Genomic DNA, 18,955 nt, shown 5'->3' with positions numbered 1-18,955 from the left:
CGATTTAAATACGGGTCAACGCTATCAGCCAATAGAGAACTGCGTTATGAAATTGCTTCACGCATTAACGCTACCTGGATGAAGTGGCGTTCCACAACTGGTGTAATTTGTGATCGACGTATCAACGAACGTCTCAAATCTAAAATTTACCGCAATGTCGTCCGTCCAGTCGCTCTCTATGATTCTGAGTGTTGGCCTATTATAAAAGACAATGAACAGCGTCTTACGGTAATGGAGATGAAGATGCTACTTTAGACTAGTGGCGTGACACGTTTAGATCACATCCGAAATGAGGATATCCGCGATCGTTATGGGGTTCCACCGATCTTGGAAAAGTTGCGAGAGAGGCGTCTTCGATGATATGGTCACGCAATTCGTGCCAACGAGAATTCACTTGCCAAGATTGGTCTGAACATCGAAGTCGATGATAAACGACCAAAAGGCAGACCTAAACAACGGTGGCTTGATACGCTAGATGGGGATTTGAAAGCCTCGAGATTGCACCCAGATCAGGCATTCGATAGAGCTAAATGGCGAAGCCGATCACGACGAGCCAACCCCGCTTGTGAACGGGGCAAAGGCTGAAGAAAAAGAAGAAGAATGTGCTCTCAAGCGTGACAAACCAAGCCTGAGGGCGAAAAAGGAGATACTAAGAGAAGAAAAATTGACACGCCTCCACAGCAGGACATCTGGTTATAAGGGGAATAGGATGGTCTTTGGAAAAGGGATATTGGTATAAGAAAACGTCAATGTCTCAATATCAATGTAATGTCTCAATATTTTAATTTTTTAAAAATTTAGAAAGTTAAAGCAACTATAGTTGCCCTTAGGCACCAATGGAGTAATTTATCAGACCCATCCCGTATTTTGACATATTCTCGCCATTTTCGGTGGTCTCGAAACTGAGCAAGGATTAGGAATTTTTTCACGTAACTCCGCGTATTTCCGGAGATATCAGCATTTTAAGGTTTTACTTAAAAATTTGAAATGTTTTTAGATTTTTTAGAAATATTTCATAGGAATTTTAGGTTGTCTAATTCTCATAGACATATCATATTCACATTTGCCTGTACACGCTTTTATTAGAGACTACATTCAAACCCACGTACGTATTTACGTTATCAGTTTATATCTGCAATAATCTTACAATTGCACGTTGCATTCGTAGACATATACTAGAAACAATGCACTCTAATGAGAGTGGACATTTCTCCCCCCAATTATGCTCCACGCCAGTTTGAATACAAATAAATTTACTTCAGAAGGGATAGGAGCGGAGGGTGATTCAATTTCCCAGTTCACTAGTCCAAGTTTGTGCATGTGACTAACGTTGCATGCTCCCCGAATGCAACGTGGGTAAAGATGCACATGCATTTTCTCTGTAACCAACTAGTGGAAGCTTGGAGTTTGCGCTATATCTGAATCTTAAAGTTCAATGCTGTTTTAGCTTCCTTGTATGATTGGTGTGACCGTGCAGAATTTTTAGCTTAGAAGCTTAGAAACTGGTTATAGTATATTACCAAGAAAAACAGTAGTTGCAGTTACTTGTACTTCCTAGTATTTCATAGTTACAATAGGATTGATGAAAGCGAAATATAGTGTGAATTTAAAGAACAAAAAATAATGTTTCGGCTGCAATTCAGTTCATAGCAGGGACATCCCCTTTTATAGATTGAAAGCCATAGGAAATCCACTGCTAAAGTTATCGACTCCGGTCACACTGGTCTCTAGATCTGAGTAAACTTCTAAACCTTTCTCGTTATGATGATTACCAACATTTCGCTTTCGAGTTCGCTACTGGCAACAAGTGTCTCTCCCTCTACTGAAGGCTGTTAAGTTACGTGAAAATGTACAATAATTCGTGTGATGGAAATACGGTGGGACCTAGTGTTCTATGGTTTCGGCACGGGCTCCGATTACACGATAATCCTGCTTTGCTGGCAGCCTTGGAGAATAAACACAAAGGATCCCAATTTTTGCCGATATTCATTTTTGATTCGGAGAGTGCAGGTAATATCAGTTAAAGAGTGATTTGTTAATTGAGTTAAGTACACATATGAAGCTGATGAGTGAGCGCAGTTTTTGCGAGTATGTGGCTAAAGTATTAAGTTACGCTGACACAGTACAGTACCCCTTTTGTAATATAATAGATTTCAATAGATAATGGATAACAATTTGTTATCGTGTTTTCCTATAAAGTGGGAGTATTCAATTTTAATTTACTCTCCGCACTTAGGTGCTTGTAAAGGGCCTCCGATTCTGCTTAATAGGAAGAACATGTCTATTACAAGACATCTTTTTTTCTTAAGCTCCACATGTTTCTGAACTTTACGCCGTTGGAAGACCGCATTTTTCATTTTCTGGCAAGTCCAACTGATGCACTTTTAGTTCTGAATTATTTAACCATCTCATATAAAGTTTCATATAACGAAAGGCTTAGCAAAGTTGATTGGAAATCATCATCAACGGCGCAACAAACGGTATTCGGTATAGACCTGCCTTAATAAGGAACTCCAGATATCCCGGTTTTGCGTCGAGGTGGTCCACCAATTCGATATCCCTAAAAGCTGTCTGGCGTCTTGATCTACGCCATCGTTCTACCTCAAGCAGGGTCTGCCTCGTCTTCTTTCTCTACCATAGATATTGCCCTTATAGACTTTCCGGGCCGGCTCATCCTCATCCATACGGATTAAGTGACCCGCCCACCGTAAGCTATTGAGCCGTATTTTATCCACAACTTGACGGTCATGATATCGCTTATAGATTTCGTCGTTATGTAGGCTACGGAATCATCCATCCTCATCTAGGGTGCCAAAAATTCTTCAGAGGATTCTTCTCTCGAACGCGGCCAAGAGTTCGCAATTTTTCTTGCTAAGAACCCAAGTCTACGAGGAATACATGAGGACTGGCAAGATCATTGTCTGGTACAGTAAGAGCTTTGACCGTATGGTGAAACGTTTCGAGCAGAACAGGTTTTGTAATTTGAAATAATAAAAAACTTGTTGTTTCTTTTTCGCTGGTGTAGACCTTTATTCTTGCAAATATCGATATTTTGGGAACCACTTGTTCCCTTCATCAGTGCTAACAAAAGCGTTGAGACTTGAGACTTGATTGATGTGCAGCCCAAGATCTCGCGCAACCTGCTCGACTGAATGAAGGCAGTTTGTACGTCTCGGGTCGTTCTTCTCATGATTTCGATATCGTCAGCATAGGCCAGTAGTTGGTGGACTTAAAGAGCATCACGATTCACTTTCTCCCGGGCTAGGTTAAAGAGGACGCATGATAAGGTATCCCCTTGTCGTAGACCGTTGTTGATGTCGAATGGTCTTGAGAGTGTTTCTGCTGCTTTTATCTGGCCTCGCACATTGGTCAGGGTCAGCCTAGTTAGTCTTATCAATTTCGTCGGGATACCGAATTCTCTCATGGCCGTGTACAGTTTTTACACTAGCTATGCCATCATAGGCGGCTTTAAAGTCGATGAAGAGATGGTGCAATTGATGTCCATGTTCCAACAGTATTTCCATCGCTTGTCGCAGAGAGAAAATCTGATCTGTTGCTGATTTGCCTGGAGTGAAGCCTCTTTGGTATGGGCCAATGATGTTCTGGGCGTATGGGTCTATCCGGCCTAGCAAGATAGCAGAGAATATCTTATAGATGGTACTCAGCAACGTGATACCTCTGTAATTGTTGCACTGTGTGATATCATCTTTTTTATGTATGAGACAAATAATGCCTCTTTGCCAGTCGTCAGGCATTGATTCGCTGTCCAACACCTTGAGCACAAGTTGATGAACCACTTGGTGTAATTGGTCAAGTCCATATTTAACTAATTCGGCTGTAATTCCATCGGTTCCTGGCGACTTATGATTTTTAAGCCGATGAATTGCACGTCTGTGAAGTCGCTTCTCCGCTCGTCGGAGTTCGTGATAAGTTCCCGCGCGTGCCCACGTCCTTTGAGAATGCAGTATTACTCGATATGCAGCATTCTTTCGTTCCGTTGCTACCTTACATTCATCGTTAAACCAGCCGTTCCGACTCGGTTTGTCCCTGGGGCTAGGTGTGTTTGTGGCCGTATTTATGATAACGTTGTTCAGGTGATTGTGAAGATCATTTGTTGATGCTTCGCCTCCAGGATCTCTGTTGACTGCGGTTATTGATGCATCCATTTCCTTCTTATAGGCTTTGCGGAAGGCTGTGTTATGCATGGCGGCGGAGGAGGTAGCGGCGTTCGATCAACAGGTGGTCAATTTGGTTGAAACTGGTCCCGTCTGCAGAGGCCCACGTATGTTTGTGGACCGCTTTCCGCGCAAACCAGGTACTTCCAACAACCATTTCGTGTGACCCTGCTAATTGAATAATCCGCAGTCCGTTATCATTTGTATTTTGATATAAGCTATGGGAGCCAACGTGACGCCTGAATACGGGCTCCGTCCCTACTTGACCGTTAAAATCCCCAAGTATGATTTTGATATCATATCTGGGACAGGCTTCGAGGGTTCGTTCTACTGCCTCATAGAAGGTATCCTTCTCCTATGTAGGGGCGTGAATGTTATTGAGACTTATATTTCTAAACTTGCCTCGCAAGCGCAGAGTGCATAGCCGTTCGCTTATGTTTTCAAAGCCGATAACAGCAGGTTTCATTTTTTGACTGACTAAGAAACCTACTCCGAGTACATGGTTTACTGGATGCCCGATATAATATATGGTGTAGTGACTCTTCTCCAGGAAATCGGTAAATGTCTAACGCATCTCCTGTAACGCTGTTATATCAGTCCTATATTGGGACAGGGTATCGGCTAGCTGCTCAGTAGCTTCATCTCTGTACACGGAGCGCACGTTCCATGAGAAAATGCGTAAATCGTTATTCCTTTGTCGTTGCCGGGTTCGTCGTTGTGTTATACGTACAGTCCGAGGCTCCTGTTGTGTTGTTTTCCGTGTAGGGTTGTCAGCATTACCCAACTCCCAACCTGTAGGAACTATTGGAACAATTTGTCGCCTTCATGCTTCTCCGTCTGCAGCTTTTCGTTAAGAAAGAGCGATCGGTGCAACTCCATATCGATCGCGGATATCCTTATTTCGGATGTGATCAAAACGTGTTACGCTACTGGTCCAACGGAACGTCTTCTTCTCCATTACCGCAAGACGGCTTTCATTATCTTTTATAGTCGGCCAAAACTCAGAACCATAGAGAGCGACAGGACGGACGACATTGAATTTTAGATTTGAGACTTTCATTGATGCCTCGATCACAAAGACCATCAGTTGTGGAACGCCACTTCATCCAGGTTGAATTAAGGGGGGTCATCCCGTGTGAAGGCGGTTTTTTTTGCCTTTTTTTGAAAAATTATTTTGAAGGACTGGATAAAGATAGAAACGTGATTTTTTCACCATAGGTTTATTGATATCTCTAGTATATGTGATAAATTTTTCAGCTTAATTTCGTAGCTAATTTTCGGAATACATGTTAATTTATGCACCCATCTCCAAAAAAAGGTGTTTTTCTGCTGCCACGCTGGAGGGCGCTGTGTTCATCTGAGGAAGAAAAACTAAACGGCATTTTAATGTGGACAATATTCCACGGTCCGCAAACTAGGATAATTAGAAAATATTAAAAGGTAAATTTTTGGTGGGCTTTTAAACTTAATTTTTTGAATTTTGGTGTTTTTTTACAGCTTTTTTTATGAATAAAAAAAACGACCCGTCCGATTGCAATTATCCTAGTTTGCGGACCGTAGAAATATGTACTAAAGAAGTCGTGAAAATTTCAAAGAATTTGGTTGGATAGATTTTGAGCTATGGTGGCAGCCGATTTTCAAGATGCAGTTTCGAGAAAAACGCATTTGAAAATTTAAATGTGATTATCAACAGTCAAATTTTAGCTCACCATCAATGCACCAGGTATAGCAGATACCTGGTCCATAGAAAGCACCCTCCGTTTCTTCAAAAAAGTATTGTAAGGCCGATTGTTGCTCTCTGGTTTCAATTCTGGCTCTTTTAGCGAGGTCAGTCGATCGTCGTTCGGACCGCCAAATTCGCGCTTCATTACGGCGGTCGGCATAAACCTGACATATGTGACCAACTTGACATCCCATTGTCACTAGGATTTTGAGAATCCCATTGAATCCTTCATTGAAAATAATTACAGCCAGAAAAGTGGCTACTTCTACGATCTTGGCCCCAGAATGAAGGTGTTTAGGAGCGAAAGTCCAGATCAATGCATTTAACGACTCATTGTTATTCTGGGTCTCTATTCGTAAACATCTGTTCAAGAGATCATCTCGTGCAAATCTTCGTAGATTGGTTTGATGACTGTTTGAACTTCTTCAGTCAAAGGTGCCTTCTCGTGGTGAAAACTATCCAGTTCTCCTTTAGCTTCCGCTTTGCGCCATTTGCACCAACTGTCCTCGCCTGCTGGACAATTTTGATGCTGAGGATTTTCGTCTGTAGAACATTTATGGAAGAAAGTTTCCCAAATTTCTTGCTTCATTCCTTCTATCGAATTTGCATGTCGACGAATAGCCAGCCCAGAAAATGTAGTGAGGTCCTTATCAGTAAGTTTTCCAGCCCCTTTTCCACCAATGCCTTTGTGATTCTTCTTTGCATTTCTAAGCCGCGTTGCCATTCTTTTCTCGACATGTCCTACGCATTCCTTTTTTACTACCACGTATATTTTATTATTTGCAGAAATACCGCAGAAAACTCCAGCAAAATCCAATATACAAAACTTGTCGCAATTGGAACATCCATGTTCGTGCTTGCTAAAAGTTTCTTTGCTGATGTTGATGCGAAGTCCTTTTTCTTCTCTGATAACTATCGATTCCCATGAAATACTCGTTTTTTAGTGCGAGCATTACGTTGATCGTTAAAGCGATCTCCCTTCGTACGATCTATTTAAAAAAATCACTGAACGCCCAAACAGCACAATACTTACAACAAAATGTAACTGAGTAAAGCTTGAAAGCCTTTCAGTGCTCATTCTAGACTGGATTATCCTTTTTATTCCAAACAGCAAATAAGTTTAGACAATTGATTGGTTTTTCATCTTTTTATATTTATACCTGTGTTCGAATTCATAAGGCTCAGGTAAAAAACTAACAGGTAAAAAAAGATTCGATGCTCTTTCTCATCGAGTACTCTAGCCGCAGCTGCAAACTCTTTACCTGTTCAACATTGTAATTTCTGAACGACTCGCAATATCGGAAAATCCCTTTGCCCACATATTCTCCACTATATATAGATACAATTCATGCAAAAAAAATCGATTTCTCCAACCCTTAAAGCGTGAAGCAAGTCCATAATGCAGTTTTTCTTTGGGAGATAAAATTGACCCGAGATATTTAAATCGCTCAGTTCTGGGCAGGTCAGTTTTACTCAGATTCAATCTGAGACCGTATTGCATGAGACGATCATTCCATTTTTGGACAAATTGCTCAAGATCATTTTTGTTATGAGACGCCAGGAAAACATCATCTGCATAAAACAGTGTATAGGGCGCTAAACGTTGGATGTCCCGTGTGACAGTGTCCATAACAAGAACAAAGAGTAGTGGTGAGAGGACGCTTCCTTAATGAACACCAACAGAGACACGAAGCGGTTTTGATACACCCGCCACACTTCGAACTTTACTTTTCGGATCGTGGTAGAGCGCACGAGTTCTTCTGGCGCTAAGTATGGTCGTAGAGCATACCAGATGAGTTCGTGCGGCACACGGTCAAACAATTTCTCTGGATCCACAAAAACTGAAATGTAAAGAGGGCGATGCTTCTCACGGTGTTTTTCCATGAGTAACTGCGCAGCGTGTATTGCGTCAGTAATTCCGCAGTTTTTGACAAATCCGTCTCCCCGGTATTTCAACCATTTCGCGAATACAGTTATCAAGAATGCATTTAAAAATCTTCATGTTATAAGAAAGTGACCGGATCGGACAGTAATTTGAATATTTTACTGGGTTACCTTTATTTTCCATATTGTAACTATGGTACTTTCTTCCCAGTCAGATGGTATTCTACTTTCTTGAATAACACGACTAAAGAATTCACTGAGCCACAGTGTTGGGTCCCAGTTCTTCGCTTTCCAGAACTCAGATGCGATTTTGTTAGGTCGTGTGGCTTTCCCTGATCTCATTCGTTTTATTGCTTCCTTGACTTCAGTTACACTGACAAGTCCTTGAGGGTTTAACGTGAGCTCCTGTCATGACGACTTAATCCCACCGTCTTCTTAAGACACGGATTGATTTTCTGACCACAATCAGAGCCCCGCTGAGACAAGAAACAACGGTACCAGTCTAAACCAAGTGCATGGCTTAGCATTCATACTGGTGGATGCAAGACCTACCTAAATCTCTACCGAACTAAGGAGTACGGCACCCGTGTTGAAACGCAACACCACGCCGAGGCCCGAAGGTCTCTTCTCGCTTGAGCATAACTAAACCCCCATAAAACTCCCACTAGGGGGCCAACCGCAAACAACCTGAGCTGTACTCACATACAACGGGAGTTCACCCGAAGTATGAGAGTCCAGGGACTATCCCGGTTCCCATGGTACCTGTATACCCCTGGTAAGGTTTCCTGACCAATTTGCCACTTCAGATGAGTCCCCGTGCAGACTCGGGTCTGATCGCCCTAATTAGGCCTTTGGAGCATTCGCCTTCTGCATCACGGCCGGCAAACCAAAGTGAGTACAGCGTCTCCCGGTGCCACCACTATGGAGGTTCTCCTCGGAAACTTGGTTTTGGTTTGGTCGGCAGTGTAACCGCCCCATCTTCTTCACCGCCACCTCTGAGCACCAAGTTACAGTGACAGGTGGAACTGCTCCAACACAACAGAAGTGTTCGATGTCCTGTGTGCGTTCGTTTCGGCTTTTGGTAATACAGATCTCTCTCGCCATCCCGAGTTTCCAGTTTATCGTAAAGATCTTTGTAATGGACCGCTCGGGTGACAGCAATCGCTTTCTTTGCTTTCCGGTTGCCATTCTCATAAATTTGCCAATTGGCGAGCTTTTTATCATCGAGAAACTTGTGGTAGAGGCGTTTCTTTTCACGAACCTTCATTTCAATATCGGCATTTCAAAGCCGAGTATCTCGACTGATGCACCGCTTACCTGGCTTGATGACCCCGAGAGTTGCAGAGGCCGCTTTGTGGATCGTGTCTTTCATTTGCTTCTTCGATTCTTCCACATTCGTAATCGTTGGCAATCGCGTAAGTGAGATCATTTCTTCTTCCTTCTCACGTAACCGCCACCGTTTAATGCGTGGCGGGCCAGTGCATTCTTCACGTTGTTTTACCGGTGGCTTGATTCGCAAGACGCCAATCCACGGCCAATGTTGAGGTACGATGGCCTCATAGGCCAGTGACGGTGGTAAAATGTTGGCGTATTATGAGAATATAATCAATTTGCGTTTTACTATTCCCACTATAAAATGTAAGAAGATGAGACAATCGTTTGATGAACCATGTATTCATAAGTACAAGGTATGTCCGCAAAAGCGATTATACGCTCGTCACCCTCATTGGGCATTTCAAACCCATTTCTCAATGGCGCCTGTTTGCCTGCAATGACGATATAGGCATCAACAGGCACTTTACAGTAAACCGATTTTAATAAAGTTTCGTTTTAACTTTACAACCTCTCCCTCCAATGTTTGTTACGTAAGAGAATCCGAAACCCTTTCATACATGCTACGCATAGATTCTAACTTCCGTATTGCTTTTGATTAGGGATGCAGTTTGTATTGCAATGGTTTGGTGACCACTGATTCCAACCAAATGTAGAATGATTTGAATTTGCGACGAAATGATTTAAAATTTCAATGAAATATTCATTCCAGGCAGGCGAATTGATTATCCAAGTCTTGTTATACCCATCTAGATACATATGTATCTGGAAATATATCCAATTTCTGCATCTGAATGAACCAGACTATTTAACTTTTCAAGCGTGGATTTAATTTGTGATGTAAACTTCTGGAACTGATTCCCGTGATTGCGGCACGTGAATAATTTCCTTTCCTTCTGTTTCGTTTCTCACATCGGTTTCCACTTACTGCAAATACACGTGACTATCACGTGAGGGAAATTGGGTAACCACATACCTTCCTTGATACCTTTTGTGTGTTTTGATAATGGGGTGGAAAGTTACCTAGGTATACATATACTGCATTTGCTCGAATTAACTAAGTATGGCTTACATAGATACAAAGATACCAGAATGGTATCCCAATAACAAGATTCCATATTATTTAGGGGGAAATTGATCTGTACATCCGGAGATACTCCCGGAAAGAACTTTTTTTTCAAATGTGAGATACAATATCTGGAATAAATGAATCGGAAATGTTGTAGTTACGATGAAATATTTTAGAATAGAAATTTAACTTCGGGAGACATATAACATAGTAGTTTAAAAAAATCTCTACACAACACTTTTGCCGAGGCAGGATTTATTATATTTAATAGAGTCACTGGGAAAGCCCAGAAATATTAATATTGGTATGGCCTTATGTTTGCTAGCAGCTTTTTTAATTGAGTGAGTTTTCAATTTCGAATCCGAACCAAGCAGGTTATTGATCGAATCTCGTGAGTTCATGCCTTGTTTTTCCTGCCAATGTACTTCAGCTTCCTCCACGATTTTCCGAAATGTTTGTACTGCTCCTCTATCCACCAAGTCGTTGACCAACCTGGAATATTAGATTATGTTGCATGGCAACGACTGCAATGGAGTTGTTGCACTTTCTTAAGTGGCCTATGATCAATTTGTTTGCGAGGATGTGGCTTGAACGCCGATGAAGATCTTTAACTGATACTATATCAGGTCACGCAAGTATTCGCAGCCATTTGCCTTTGATTCACAACTGGGTGAGTGATGTTATCTGAGTAACCGAGGTGTTTTAAGAAAGATTATATAGTCCATTGAACTCCTCATCAGAAGCAGAATTGAGCCCTGATAGATTTAAATTTGAATTTAAAATTCTTCTGTGATTCTACCTCGCTATAGGACCTAATATTTTGGTCCTTTTGATAAGAAATAATAGTTTCTCCGGTGATGGAGGCTGTAGGAAGTCACAAATCCCTTTTCACTGTCGTTACGATATTCATGACTTTCCTGGTAAAATACTTTAAGAGCTGCACAAAACCGTCAATTCTGAATCTACAACTCACAGGCGGATCACTACCTCAGTGGTGCGTGTACTTACCGACTGAAAAGCAAATACTTTTAATGTAAGTGAGGTTTATCCCATCTATATCCCAAGACGTCTAGATATTGACCAGGCCTGACGGGAGGGAGGTGGAAAGAGGGATGGGATTCCCCGGGGACGGAATAGAAATTTCAATAAAAAGGGGAATAATAATAATAATAGGGGGTCCCCAAAATTTTCATCTCGGGTCCCTATTATTTTCATCCTCTGCCCTCGTGTTTCCGTATACTTTTCACCCCGGGCCCTGATTTTCTCTCTACCGCTCTGATAACGAGTCTTCAGTCTTAACTATTCCTCTCTTCAACAAGCCGCCTGGAGATTACAGATTACGGATGAGAGTTTTAGTCCCCGTGGCTTTGCGGCATGTGCAATATTTAATTAAGCGTCAGATGGCAGGAGGTAACTATTGAGTGCAAGGACATCGATGAGGTTACCGCGAAGGAGGATGTCTGCGCAACACTGGAAAAGGTGTTCGAGCTTCCGCGACTACAGACAAATCGATGCGAAAGGCTTATGGGGGGGGGGGGGGGACGCAGACTGCAGTCATCAGCCTGCCAGCAGAGACAGCATTCAAAATACTAGCGGCAGGCAGAGTGAAGATAGGCTGGGTCAACTGTCGGCTCAGAGAGCGAGGGGACATGAGGAGATGCTTCAGGTGCCTCGACTTTGGGCACATAACCGCAGCATCCACCAGTCCTCATGATAGATCAAAGCGATGCAGAAAGTAGGGGAGGAGGGGGACATATCGCCAAGAAGTGCACAGCTGACTCGAAATGCATGCTGTGCGAAGGAAAGGAGGACATCGCAGGCAGTAGCAGATGTCCAGTGTTCAGTAGAGCGCTAAATACAAGGCCCAAATGAAATTGATTCAAATCAATATCAACAACTGTGAGGCGGCGCAAAGACCATCCGAGAGAAGGGCATTAATGTTGCCATTGTTTGTGAACCCTATCGCAACTACGTTGGTGGTGTCTGGACCAGTGACCAGACCGGTAAAGTAGTGATACGGGCATGCGGCGGGCAGGCCATTCAAGACGTTATGTAAGGTCCGGGAGCTGTCTTAGTGAGAGCAAAGACTGGTGTTGTTGCCCTAACCCGGTCATGCCACCGGCGGACCCTACCTGTTTGTTGGATACTATTAGGAAGATGTTCGACAGCATCATCTACAATAGATTGCTCCTAATTGTGGAAGACGGGAATGGTCTTGCGGATAAACAATATGGATTCCGGAAAGCTCGCTGTTCTGTTGGCGCGGTGGAAAGACGGGTGAACTTGGCCAGAGATGCAATGCTTTCTGGCAAGTGCTGGACTGAGCCTGACGGAGGAAAAGACGGAGGCAATCGTCATTACAAATCGTCGGGAAAGAAATACGATCTGCCTGCGGTTTGGAAGTCATATGATCGTCTCAAAGCCAACCATTAAATCCCTTGGCGTGACTCTTGATGCTAGGCTGAGTTTCAAAGGGCATATATCATACGCCTGTGGGACAGATGCGAAGGCACTACGGCCCTTGCCAGGGTGGTGCCAAACGTAGGTGGGCTAAAACAGTTTAGCAGGCTGCTGATAGCTTGGGTCGTACGGTCCATATTGTTTTATGCGTCGCCTGTGTGGGCGGAAGCTTTGGACAACGTACAAAACTGGACAAAGATAAATTCTGCTTATTGTCTGATTGCGCTGAGGGTATGCAGCGCATTTCGAAATTCGTAACCGCAGGGAACGTCCCTATTGACTTATTAGCGAGAGAGATGTGATGCCTGCATTGACGAAGGCAGGCGGGTCCATTAGCATTGCAAGCAGATTATCGGCGAATGGCAAGAGAGGAGTCGCATAGACTCGGGCAACGGCGGCGGGGCGAGTCGTCGAAGGGTCGGTGAGCATATAAGCTTATTCCTAATGTTAGGGAATGACTTGACCGACGACACGGCGAGGTAAACTATCAACTCACGCAGTTTCTCACTGGACACGATGGTTGAAGGTATCTGCATCCTATAGGTGTGGATGATTCCCCGAACTGTTACAGATGTCGTGGAATCCCAGAGGACTCGGAGCATGTGCTGTTTGAATGCCCGAGATTCCGGGAGGGGAGAAGAAGCTTGACCTTGGAGTCCGCGTGAATCCCCAAAACTTAATCCGGGAAATGTTCACGTCGGAGGCAAACTGGACTTCGGCATCCACACAACTGTGCGGCCACAAACCCAATTCCTGAGAGTAGCACGCATAAGAAGAGCGCAAAGAAATGGAGAGGCTGTACCCTAAGGACAGAATGTAGGTGCTGAAGGAAGTAAAGGAGCGGAAGACTGTAGAGTTGGAAACATGAAGGCCTACGGAAGGCAAGCCCGCCCCGCAAAGTAATGCCTAAGCTGTGGTCCCGTGGGGCAAAGGCAGGAGAGTAGGAGAAAGAGTTTGTAAAACAAAACCTTATTAAAATCGGTTCAATGTTTATCTGCCTGTCTGCCACAGGCACTTTTCTCAAAAATCGCTATACCAACTGACACGAAATACGGTGAGAAGGTGAGAACTGTGAACGCCCACAAGTGTGGTAAGTTACATATTTTTATGTAAGGGCATACATGCAAAGGTGCGATTTTTTTTTGTCCGAATGTAGTCTTGTTGAGTATTAAATGAAAGGTTTCGATTAGTACTTTTTTAAGTCAGTCTTAGTTTCGATGTTTGCTGGAAAGGCGGGAGTGCCAGGGATCGAAATTGATGACAGGAAAATATTATACCTGAAGCGCCTAACTTCCGGTTTCCCAACTCGTTTTCATTTATTGAGAAATATTTAAGATTCGTAGCAACTCTACGGAGACTACTACTACGGACTAGGGAGACTGGAAGCAACAATTCCGTAGAAAGACCTTCCACTGTACTTCTCATACTTTTCCTTGATAACGGAGCTCTATCGAGTCACCCTCGTTCCCAGCGTTCTTAGCTCTTTATGTTTATTGATCCCGCTCTACGTTTCCAGAGCAATCCACTGAACATCCTTTTCGGATATGGCCGGCAACTTCATCCCCACCAAAGACAACGGTCCTTTTAATGGAGGCCTAGTTGACATCAACATTCTCGGGCCAGTTATTTAAAGTTTGTGCCGCTTTGGCAGCAAGAAGATTTCCCTACTGCTGGATGATAGCTGGATTAGGTAGACGGTCCGCATTGAATTTGAATGCCAACGCTTTGTTCCGCTGCAAGCAGGCCCGCTAGAGGCACGCAGTGCCGGTAAACGACCATCAGATGAACCCTTTTTCGAGGCGTTTGTCAGCATCTCTTTTGTAACGCATGATCAGACGAAAACTCCTAAGTCTATTACTGGACACAATATGGTTCATGTGTTCCGGTCAGCCGAAACCCAACTGACTTAGTGGAAGGCGCTGTGCTCGAACAATGTCCCGCTGATGAAATTTGAAAAGCCCTAAAATCTATAAACCTTTCATCATTATTGTTAAAGTCACCAAGACTATTGTTCCTCATTATATGCCGGAGAAAGCTGTTATCAGAGCAAACCTTGGCATTGAAATCATCCAGCATGGCCCCAACGTCACCTCTACGGGTCGTCTCCTGAAGTCGTTGTAACTGCTCCAAGAAAATATCTCCGTTCTTGCGTAGCATTCCACAATTGTGGTGCTTCCTAATCTGGACCATCAGCAACAGTCCATCATCAAATTCATGTGCCCCACCACTTGCCTTTCCAGTATATAAAAGCATAGTGCCACAATAAAGAGAGAAGTGCTCTCCAGAGTCCCAGCATTCTGGGGATACACTAACCAACCATAAATCGTTAGCCTCTATCCCAGGTGCTGTAGACGCTTGGGTACTAATAATAATAAATAACGTTTGCCCGGAAAACGGCAGGGAAAATTTCATAATGAAATAAATTAAATTAGCTTGGCGCATGCTATACCGATAAACCCTCTAACCTCTTTACCAAGTCTCCATTTTATTGTTTAATTTTCATATTATTTGGAATTAATTTTAAAAATTGTTATTTCAAGGCACAAAATTGATCGGTTACAACCGAATGCGATTTCTCCTGACTGCTCTCGCTGATCTGGACCAACAATTCAAAGCTCAAGGAGGACAATTGTACTTTTTACAAGGGAAGCCCAGTGAAATTTTCCGTCGCTTGTGGGAAGAATGTGCCATATCCACGATATGCTATGAGCAGGATTGCGAGCCAATATGGAGAGAGCGTGATTCTTCCGTGGAAAACCTATGTCACGATATTGGCGTGAACTGCATAGAAAAGATCTCACATACGTTATGGAATCCCCAAGCTGTAATACAAGCCAATGGTGGTATACCTCCGTTAACGTATGAAATGTTCTTAGTGAGTACATATATTTGAGAGGTTAAAGCAGTTTATCATAATAAAGGATGTTTGAACTTACAGCACACGGTTGAAACGCTAGGACTACCATCCCGGCCAGTACCAAACCCAAATTGGAATGAAGTGAAGTTTTTCAAACTGCCTGAGAAAATGCTCAAAGAGTTTCAGGCTTTCAGTAAAGTAAGCCAAACAGTGTATGGAAATGAAAACTATTTGCTTACCTGCAATAATTTCAGCCCCCCAACCCCGAAGATTTCGATGTTTATTTCGAAAACTGCGATTCCGATGTTACTGAAGCATGGATCGGAGGAGAGACAAAGGCTCTTGAAAACTTACGTTATCGCCTCAAAGTTGAGGAAAATGCATTCCAGCGGGGCTTTTATCTCCCGAACCACACTCACCCTGATATTCTCGGACCATCTCGATCGTTGAGCCCTCATCTACGGTATGGCTGCCTTTCTATAAGGCGATTCTATTGGGACCTGCACGATCTATTTGAAGAAGTGAAGAGAATGAATGGTGCACATTCTCCAAGTGGTCCCCATATCACGGGACAATTGATCTGGCGTGAATACTTCTATACCATGTCAGTGAATAATATTAACTACGCGCAAATGAAAAACAATGATATATGCCTGAACATTCCTTGGGCCGTTCCTAAAGGGGATGAATTTGAAAGATGGAAAGCTGGAAAGACGGGCTTCCCGTTGATTGATGCGGCTATGCGACAACTTCTCTCGGAAGGGTGGCTTCATCATATTCTTCGAAATACAGTAGCAAGTTTCCTGACACGCGGAGCATTGTGGCTGAGCTGGGAGCTAGGATTGCAACACTTTCTGAAGTATTTGATTGACGCTGATTGGTCGGTATGTGCCGGAAATTGGATGTGGGTATCGTCCTCCGCTTTTGAAAAACTTCTGGACTCGTCCCTCTGTACATGTCCACTATCATTGGCCAGGAGATTGGACCCGAATGGAGACTATATAAAAAGATACATACCCGAACTTCGGTGTCTCCCCAAGGAATATATGTAAGTACGAAAATTGCAGGCTTTAATTTTTAATATTATATTTTTTTTATTATTTCCCAGTCATGAACCATGGAATACACCATTAGAAGTGCAGGAGGCTTGCGGATGCGTAATAGGTGTCAACTATCCTGAACCAATGCTGGATCTACAAACGGCTTCTATGAAAAATGCACAAGCAATGCGGTTTCTACGAGATACATTGATTGCCGGAGGGGCCCCGAAAGAAGGACCTCCTCACTGTCGCCCCTCAAACGAGCATGAAATCAGACAGTTTTTCTGGCTTGTTGAATGAAGTGCATTTGGAGTCTACTCTTCATAATATCCCCATACAGCTTTTTGTGCAGTATTTATGTGTGTATATGTGTGTTGCTTGCAATAAAAAATTGGTGTATCTGCATCTGTAATTGAGCTTAGAAGTGTATATTTCCGTTTCAATCAATGGATTTTACTATTTTATCTAGCATTACTCTCTGCTGGACATGTGTTTCAACAGGACTACGCGAAAATGTAGCAGTGACACACTGATTCTAAGCTGCAGATACATCGTAAAATCAAAGGCAATGCAACCCTAGACTAGAATCCACTAGGCCAGACTGTTACCGGACAGGAGACTTCCAACTATAGCACATGTTGCAAGGATCACAGCTTTTTGCATCTCCATGTATAGTCCGGTCCTTAGATCGGGCATCTTCAGTGCCTTAAGTAAATTTTGCGGAATTAATCCTGTCGTTGAAATTACGACTGGAACTACTTAGATCTTTTGTAGTCTCCATGTATGTTTCATATCATCCGCCAAGAGGACGTAGTTCGGAATTTCCAACGGTACGGCTACATCATTTATGAAACACACTCGTTCTTCCTTGAGAAACAGAACTAGATTGGGTCTATAGTGGCCAACACTGTAATCGATGGCGTTAGTCTGATCTCACCGTAGTTTGACCGGATAATTTCCAAAAATTCTCTGCGAAGTATGCTTATAATAAGGATGGTAATTAAAGTGTATTCCAGCGCAAGGTTTCGATGGAGAATCCTTCAGATGGTGTGATGACAGCTGGAGTACTCGGTACTGCTCAGCATCCTACAACTGAAGTTGATGATTAAGGAGTTTTTAATTTTCAGTTGGGAGCGAAGCATCCTGAATTGAAATGAAGAATGCTTTGGTGTCATAAAATAGCACCAGTCAACCATTTGTTGGATTCAATGTCTGGCAGCAACAAATTCTTAAGGTAATCTCCGTGAAGGGGTTGCACTATCCGACATTCTGTTGGATTGAAATTACGTTCGGTATGGGACCCCATTCCCATTCAACTACAAGGAGACAATCTGCTATGGCGATAACCTGATGAAATTGGCTAGAGGGTTGTTTTTCAAAGAAAAACTCACGAAGAAGATGCGCTTGGTTTTGTGCAAAGTTTTTAAATCAAGTATCCCCCTTCATCCCTGATGTCGTGGGATAGTGATCCTCAATTTTTCGACGGTTTTATTGTGGATGTTGTTGTTTCAAGAACTACCCTTACTCGTCTGTTGATAGATTCTAAATCAGTGTTACTCCACTGCATCGCACCGAACCTCTATATAAGGAGGGGAATAGGAAAGGTGTTGATTGCCATGATTTTATTTTTCAAGATCAGCCCTGTTTTCAAGATAAAATCTAGATGCCGTTCAAATTACCCCAGCAACTTAGATTTATTCATCGCCGCGGCAAATTTTGCTGCCTGCAATACGCGGAGGTATTTGTGTACGTATCGTGTATCCTTCCCGAGCAATTGCTTTCAATCGAGATTTCTCCAAACTTAACAGAATGCCGATATCCCCACTGAACTGGATGAATTAGCTTTAGTTATATCGGGCATAATCTTTTCGGCGAGGGTCACACATTTCCTGTGGAAATCATGCTGTTTCTAAATTGCAAAGGCTGGGTTGTTCCCAAACATTTCTCGAGGAGTCTTCTGTCTTAACAAGATCGAGCCGATGTGCTGAAACATACCGCAAGTTCTGTTTCAGCAGCTGGAGAATATCAGTAGTTGACATATCATTTGAGGAATGGTAGTTTCCAATAGTGTCCATAACATATTTGTGCACTCTTGGTGATGGATTTCCATGAAGTGCTTGCTTGACGCGACCAATCTCTCGAGAATCGCAGTATATCCTGTGAACTCGGATTGAAATCCGATCAAGGTCTCATTTTAAGTTGGCTCGACATCCCCAGTTACTAAGCTCCTCCTGACTACAGGGTTCATGGAATGTCTTACAAGCAGAATACTTGTTACTTTGAATAGTCCGATAAATTGATACCGAGCTCAAACAAAAACTTCTTCCTTGTTACCTTTTGAGAAGAGCAACTCGATTATTTTTCACTATCCTCCGGTACTGACTGATGTCGTACTATTTCGAAACATGACTTAGT

At 43.0% G+C, this 18,955-nt stretch overlaps 1 protein-coding gene across 1 annotated transcript; it reads left to right on the top strand.

Moving 5' to 3' along the window:
• Positions 1–1,766: 1,766 nt before the first annotated feature.
• LOC119659223 (cryptochrome-1) lies at positions 1,767–16,969 on the top strand. Its single transcript, XM_038067199.1, has 5 exons — positions 1,767–2,010; positions 15,184–15,518; positions 15,582–15,698; positions 15,755–16,548; positions 16,609–16,969. Exons 1-5 carry the CDS (start codon positions 1,848–1,850, stop codon positions 16,838–16,840), a joined length of 1,641 nt encoding a protein of 546 aa, XP_037923127.1. The 5' UTR covers positions 1,767–1,847; the 3' UTR covers positions 16,841–16,969.
• Positions 16,970–18,955: the final 1,986 nt, after the last annotated feature.

Source organism: Hermetia illucens, chromosome 6 (assembly GCF_905115235.1).
Source record: "Hermetia illucens chromosome 6, iHerIll2.2.curated.20191125, whole genome shotgun sequence".
In the NCBI taxonomy this organism is placed as follows: Eukaryota; Metazoa; Arthropoda; class Insecta; order Diptera; family Stratiomyidae; genus Hermetia; species Hermetia illucens.
The sequence above is the reverse complement of the archived record's forward strand: the minus strand, read 5'-3'. Positions and strand labels throughout refer to the sequence as shown.